At 45.2% G+C, this 7,575-nt stretch overlaps 1 protein-coding gene across 1 annotated transcript in view; it reads right to left on the minus strand.

Annotated features, from left to right (window-relative positions):
- Positions 1 to 4,841, minus strand: part of T265_07565 (hypothetical protein) — a gene marked incomplete at both ends in the record, with an annotated part of 20,590 nt that extends 15,749 nt beyond the window's left edge. Inside the window, one exon of the mRNA XM_009173122.1 lies at positions 4,652 to 4,841. Within this exon, the coding sequence (XP_009171386.1) occupies positions 4,652 to 4,841 (190 nt within the window). The remainder of the gene's footprint in view (positions 1 to 4,651) is intronic.
- Between the last annotated feature and the right edge of the window lie 2,734 nt (positions 4,842 to 7,575).

Raw genomic sequence — 7,575 nt, forward strand, 5'->3', positions numbered from 1 at the left:
GGGTTCGCAATATATATATATATATATATATTGAGTGTGCCCAATCGTGAAGGCCACAGGCAGGTGTGTTTTGTTTGGTTGACGAAATGAGTTTTGGTGTGGGTAGTCTTTGCGCTGACGAAAGCAGATAAAACTAGGCTTGTCAATGTAGGCCATGGGCATACAGAGTATCTTCAGACTATTCCAGGTATACTGTTAATTGACGGAGAAAATGCCAGTTTTTAGTCTATGGTTTATGGCGCTGCCAGATAAATAACTCAACCGAGGCAAGTCAAGCACCAGAAGCAACAAACAGAAGTCAGCAGTACATTTTTCGTTTTTCTGAATTTAAAGGCCAGACTCAGAACCACCGGCAATGGGCGATGCACCCGTGCCACTGGAGGGGTGGTGGGTATACGAACGCGCCATGGTGCAACGTAACAGGGCGACCCTCCCTGCAGAGCGTAACCGTCCACTGCACGATGTGTTCTCCCTCGTGCATGCTACCATGTCTACAAGGTGAAAAAGCATCCATCATAAACGCGGTTTGTGCAATAATAAATAATCCAGCTACCAATTTTTTTCTGGTGCAGGGCAGCATGGTCAATGAAGACATCTCAGTCAATTCGAACAAGCAAGCGGCCTTTAGACGTTGATAAAGGCAAGTCGCGTACGAGATTAGTGAAATGACAGCTGCCAATTAGACTGGAAAAGGAAGGGTGATATCCACATCAAGTGCACCTTGGCTAAACGACTTCTGAACGTGAGTGTAAGCTACCATGTCAAGCAGAAGCGTACCGCAATGTTGTGTGAGCGTTTAGTGAGCTGTGGGACAAATCATCGGATGGATATATATATATATATATATGTATATACAGATGGGTAAATATATAAATGGATGGATAGATGGAGAGGGTGCCTTTTGTAGTTAGGCTGAGAGCACCAGGCACTACACAGAACTGATAAAGTAATCTGGAGTAGGGAATTGCCTAGGACGATACATAATTTGGCTGGGGTGAAAGAAAATTACTCAGGCCAGTAGCACAGCATATTTAGATCAAGTAGGTGTCTATGTCCTACATAAGCTTGAAGGAAATCAAGAAGATAGGAAGAAGTGACAACGGGAAGCACAGGTACTACGCGTATTTTGGGGGGGAATATTAAGCCTCGAAATGTGAGGGGATCGGGAGCTGGGTCTTCTGGATGTGGGCCACTTCTTTGAACATACTGGGGGGGTAGATTATGGGGGTTCGGGGTCTAGTAGCCACTTTGAGGAGGAAGACGGGAGTAGTGTCACAGTGAGAGCAGGTTGAGAAATAAATAATTTGGGTGATGCGGCCAGATGAGCTCTAGCGCAGTAGGAAAACTCCGGATCGTGTTGCAAAGGTCGCAGTCAGTCTCAGCCATTTACGTGAGTAGGTAGTTTAGATAGGATTGTGGAAGCGGACAAATGAATAGTGTTTTAAAAGATACTTATTTGGAAACTCCTATCTGTCAGAACTTGCGAAAAGCATCTGTATTCTGTTTTATAGCTTAAATCAAACTTACTACCTGGATAAGATTCAATGACGTATGTCGCTAACGTCCTGGAAGGACCATAGCAACCTTCCAATATTATTTGCAAAACAGTCTTTAACAAGCCACTGCATAACAGACTATCTTGTTTTCGAATAACTTCTGCTGGCTGATTAAGAAGTAGCGGGCTCACCCAGGAAAATCTCATATTGTTCCTTACAGTGTGACAACCTGAATGCTTCTCGTATAACTATTTGTTTTATCACACTTTGGGTTATTCCTGGCCTAGTCTTGACTGTTTTACTTCAGCCTCCACTTATTTGTACTGGTGACGTATAATTACCAAGTGGTCGAAATGTTTCCCAACTTTTACTCAAAAGTGGAGACTAATTTGTCATGTATCCAGGACGCACGATTCGGGGTTCATTTAAGCCTCCTAGAATTCTACTTTAATTACTTCCTCAACCTGGAAACTCTACCCACGAAGGCGGATCACCATTTTCGACAACCTAGTGGTCCGCACAACAATGAAAGGCAGTGGTCCATAATTTCGTTGGCTCCAACACTAGTGTTGGTTGCTAAAATCCGTTTTACATGCCAAAATGGTGAGAAAAAATTGTACGTGTCCAACAATGGTTTTATTTCCACCACACTTAAACTGGGATTTGGGTTAATCTAGGGTGACTATTTGTTCGCCGTTGGATATTTATCACGGGATATTTTCACATGCCCTTTATTTATATTCGAAGTCTCTGTCACTGCATGAAAACGCAGATTTGTTTTTCTGAAGACTTATGTCGGAATATTTTAGGGTGGTTCTTCTGCGAGGGAATTTACATTATATCTAACGCAGTGTGAGCGATAAAAACGAACGAGTTATGGAATCATCCACTTGGATGAAACGGGTTTTCGTTAGTTTGCCACTTTTGAGTGGACTGTAGGAATTATTTCAGAGTTACGCATCATGGTCCAAGACCACATTTTATACACTATACATAGAGCAGATTCGCCCAATACCTGCGAAAAGAGTTATCTTACAGCTGTGCGGACCTCTTTGCCCTGCAAACTCACGAGAGTATTTATTTTGTGTCTAATTAATGCGAAGTTATGCAGAATCTGTTTAGCACATGCACACCCACTTCTTCACCTCTGTTTTGATTGTCAGGAACATTCGCCCCACGAACGATCAGTATTATCCGAAGCTTATCATAAAATGAACAGTGCAAGCGTATCCTCACACACAACATAGATTTAAATATATATATGCAGAACAACGACAACAGAATGGCGACTCTGGTTACTTCACACAGCGCCTTGACCTGAGGCAATTAAAAGCTCTACGCAACCCGCTGTGCGGTTAAGGCCCTCATTCGATTCAGTTATGGACAGCATCGTCCACCACAATTTATCAACTGAAGAACTCGATAAGCCATCTCCTTTCTTGTGTGCGATTCAAATGGACTACGGTGTCTCTGCTGACTATATGTAAATTGTTTATTATTAGTGTTATTCGCTTTCTGATATCACTTCGAGTAAAACGCACAAGCTGAAAGTTAAGCCGCACGCAATTCGGTTACACAAACTCTCGGGGGATCTGGAAATGTAAAACCCTTGTTGAACTTCAAAAACCGTCTGATAAAATTATTCCGCTTATAAAATGTCTCTCACGGTCTTGACACACAGAGTCATTTATCAGCCAGTTTTACTGTAGCCACAGTACCTTCCGGAAACGAGTTCACATTACTAGTAAAGCAGTTCAGACCAGACAGCTCTGGAATCGGCTCAGTAAGTCCATTAATCAGCTAAAAATCGTGTACAGAGAGTACGCATTAGTTCTAGCCACCTGTTCTCATCGGTGGAAAGTGGGAGCACAGAGTCGACGTAGGATAATAATAATAATAATAATAATAATAATAATAATAATGTTTGTTCCCAACCTGTGGGTGGTATATAGTATGGTATGATCATGCGTTTATAGTCAGGCTGGGGCATGACTGGGGGAATTTGCGGGTAGGGGGATTGCGCGAAAAGATGACACTGCCATAAACAGTGGGGCGTACTCGATTAAATAATAATAATAGGTTTCTTTCGCAACTTGTAGGGAACAATGGACACAAGGTCCGACCAATTCAATGACTCAGTCAGCTGACATGAACTAAAACTGGAAACCATTGCTGGCCATGAGCGACCTTGGGCGGTTGGCTAAATGGCCGGAGTCACAACGAGCAAACGTGGGAGTGGAGGTGGCATAATTCGAATTGGGAGAACATGGCAAGTTTAGTCTCAAAAACATGGTGCAATCTCAGCACAAGCAGATTCACCGGTTGCACTGTTTTAGGGAAGTCAGGTGAAGGGGTAAGGTTGGATGGGGACACAGGGGTGGTTGAATTCGAACGAGTAGTCCAACAGGTTGGAATGAATGTCATGGTGGTAGTTGGGGTCAATGAAATGAGTAGGCAAGAAGGCTCGGTTGGGAGGAGGAATGGAACAGTTGCGGGTGTGCTATCAAACTGAGTATGGCAGTGCCGTGCCATCTTTGGCCTGATGTCCTTCAGTTTTTGGACAGCCCTGTGACGGACGTCACAGTTAAGATGATTCTGCTGAGGCAGCGGCATTCATTTCAGCCTGGTCGAGAAAACAAGCTGGAACGGAACCTGTATGGGATTGTAGGTTTTCTTGGTCCACTTGGTGATCCTGGGTTTGTAATTCATTGGCCAGGTGGAGTGGATATTAGCTAACCAGGTAGTCCAAAACGGGCACTTCAGAAGCTCAAAGCTTGAGAAGATGAGGGGATGGAGAAGGTTTGCAAAACATAGTGAGTTTGAGAGGATATAAAATGGGATATTATGCATTAATATACATAGAAGGAAAAACTCGACGTCTGCTGCAAGTAGGGTGGTGACAAGTGATTATATAGAGTAGGAAATAGAGAGATTTGTACTTAGTAGGCTAGCGACAGGGGTTGAGTTTGCTAACATACGATATTATATTACAAGGGAACTAGTAAAAGCCAATATAAGCGCGCAGAAGCGTATTATGGGAATCAGAGGTAAAAGTGCTGGCAGGAGTGGACTTCTAAGATAACTGGTTAATCGGGTGTTTATTACAGGAGTTGGGTAATACCAGGAGAGAAAGTGTGTGCACGGGAAGTAGTCACCTGTCCCCGAAGCACCGCTAGCAGTTCTAATCTGCAGGTGGTGCATAGCGATGAAGACCTTCGTGTCTACCACTGGGAGCGGCAAGTAGATGTATTCTCCGTTCGGATGACCAGCTGGGCATTGGTGCGGTGTAGCCTCTGTTCTGCTGAGGTTGATACAGCTATGCTGGCCTATGTAGGCCATGGCCATTGCAGAGTATCTTCGGGCTATCCCAAGTGAACCTTTTTTCAGATGATAGGCCAGTTTTTTTATCTGTGGTTTATGGCATTGCGAGGTGCATAACTCAACCGAGGCAAGTCAAGCACCAGAAGCAACAAACAGAAGTCAGCAGTACATTTTTCGCTTTTCTGAATTTAAAGGCCAGACTCAGAACCACCGGCAATGGGCGATGCACCCGTGCCACTGGAGGGGTGGCGGGTATACGAACGCGCCATGGTGCAACGTAACAGGACGACCCTCCCTACAGGGCGCACCCGTCCACCACACGAGGTGTTCTCCTTCGTGCACGCTACCAGATCTGCAAGGTGGAAAACCATCCAAGCAGTCATAAGTGCGGTTTGTGCTTTATTAAATACTCCAGCTACCATTTTTTGGTCAAAGGAAAGCAAGGCCAGTAAAGACAACTCAGTCAGTTCGAACAAGCAAACAGTATACAGACGCTGGTAAACGCAAGTCGCGGGGGAGGAGTGAAATGGCGGTTGTCAATGAGACGGTGGGACTAGAATGTTGATACTCACTGCGATTGCACCATGGTTAAACAGCATCAGAGAGTTGGTGTGGGCTTCCATGTCAAACAGAGGCGTTCAACGATGTTGTGTGTGGGAGTTTACAATGGAACAAATCATCCAAATCATCCAAGCACAGGATGCTCTCTGATAATGAAATGAAGAAAAAAAATCGACTTTGGTTTGGTCTTTATCAGTTGAATTTAGACTGAGAGCACCGGTTACTAGACAGGGCTGATAGAGTAATCCGGTGTGGGGACTCGACTAGGACGAGGTATAAGTTGACTAGGGAAATAGGAAACAACCAGGCAAGTAAGACAGAATAATTAGAGTTAGTAGGTGACTAAGTCATACAGTGGTTTGGGGAGGAAACAGCTAATTTTGGTTTGGTTTTTGTCAGTAGAGTTTGGACGAGAACAGTAGACGCTAGACAGAGTTTATAGAGCGTTCCGGTGTAAGAACTAGACTAGTACGAGGCGTAAGTTGGTACGGGGGGAAAGGAAAAAAAGAAAACAACCAGGCATGTAATGCTGTATATTTAGACCAAGTTGGCATTTAAGTCCTTTAATAGCTTAAAGCGGGTCAAGGGGATGGGAAGAAATGATGACAGGATCCTTTACTTGCCCACTAACTGTAACGTCGCTAAACTCATATGCGCACTGGACCTAATACGTAGAGGAGGACAGAGGGTAGACGGGTATTAAGTAAGGCGGCAGCAGTATCACAGGTAAGGAATTTGTCTACAGACTGAGAAAAAGCATGGTGATGCGTGATGCTTCGCAGCTGCTCAGGAAGGCTGTTCCAGATGCGAGCGTAATAAACTAGAAAGAATTAGTAGCGTAGGTTTGTACGAGCTGGGGAACACACTAGGACGTTGCAGGAGTTGCGGAGTCTTTAGCAAGGTTGTGCGTTTATGCTTGGTCGGGCCTCTGCTACAAAGGCGTTCTTATGCAGCAGACGGTGTAAGAGAACTAGATTCAGTTTTAACCGTCTGAACCATAGTGGCTCGAGGCCTAGGATTTGACAGCGGGAGGATAAGAGAGGGGATTTCGCCGACGAAAGAGCTTTTCGTAAATGAGCGTTGGACACTCTCAATTGCGAGTCTGCAACTTTGGGTGTAGAGGGAGAAGAATGTGGGACAGACTTCCACGATTGGTCGTACGCATAGCTTAAATATTGCAACCATCGTGTCTGGAAGGTGGCAGGAGCGCAGTATTAAAAAACTGAGCCTGCGCGCCCTTGTAATATACTACCGTATATCATCACCCCGGCAGCATGTTCGCTAGCCTACTAAGTTATGTCCGTGGAATAGGTGATAGGATTTCCATCAATTGCGAGTGTCAGCCGGGAGAGGTCAGGGGCAAGACGTTATACGCGATTTTGTGGAGGAGAAGCCTAGGCCATAGTCGTCCGACCAGCGAGTCAGTGAATTTAGGTCTTGTTTAATCTGGTGAAATGCAAGGGCTTTTGCTGAGGTGGGGAATGTGTACGCGATTTTCATAACGTCCGTGAAGAGGAAAGACTTACCATAGGATATGGCGCCGAAGACGTCACTGATGTACAGTAAGAAAAGAATGAGGCGAAGCACGTTTCATTGAGTGATTCTGCAAATGCTCACGGAATCACGGATTAACGGATTGATACACAGGATCGAGGCTTTTGCCCAAGTTTCTCGGGTCGGTTTTGTCCTTGTCGGTCAGTGGCTGTCGTTCACCTGGAGGGCACAAGTTAAAAAAGGGTGTAGCACTGCTCTTTATGTTCTCAGCGTGGGGCAGTATGCTTGCCAGCGCGAGGATTCGCATAAATAAATGTCTAACAGTGCTCTAAACTGGGTTCGAGAAGGAGCGTGAACAACCATCGGAAGAAGGTCATTCCAAGCAGCTACTACCCGAAATGAGAAAATATTTTGTATAATGAATGTGTGTGCTCTGAGCTCGAAAAGTTTCTTGCTATGCCCCCGCCGGGTGTTTGCTGGTTCAACGGTAAAAAACCCGTTTGCCAAGCGTTGTTCAAACAGGGCGTGAGTAAGAATTAGGTCCCCTCGGAGGCGACGGTACTCCAGGGGAAAGAGATCAAGCATCGCGAGACGCGTTTCGTAGTCCACGGATTTGAGGCCGGCAACCATCCTCGTGGCGGCCGGCTGGACAGGCTCAATGAGGGTAACGTCTTTCGTACGTCCTGAGTAGACAACTTGGTTG

This window comes from Opisthorchis viverrini (genome assembly GCF_000715545.1).
Source record: "Opisthorchis viverrini unplaced genomic scaffold opera_v5_175, whole genome shotgun sequence".
NCBI lineage: Eukaryota > Metazoa > Platyhelminthes > Trematoda > Opisthorchiida > Opisthorchiidae > Opisthorchis > Opisthorchis viverrini.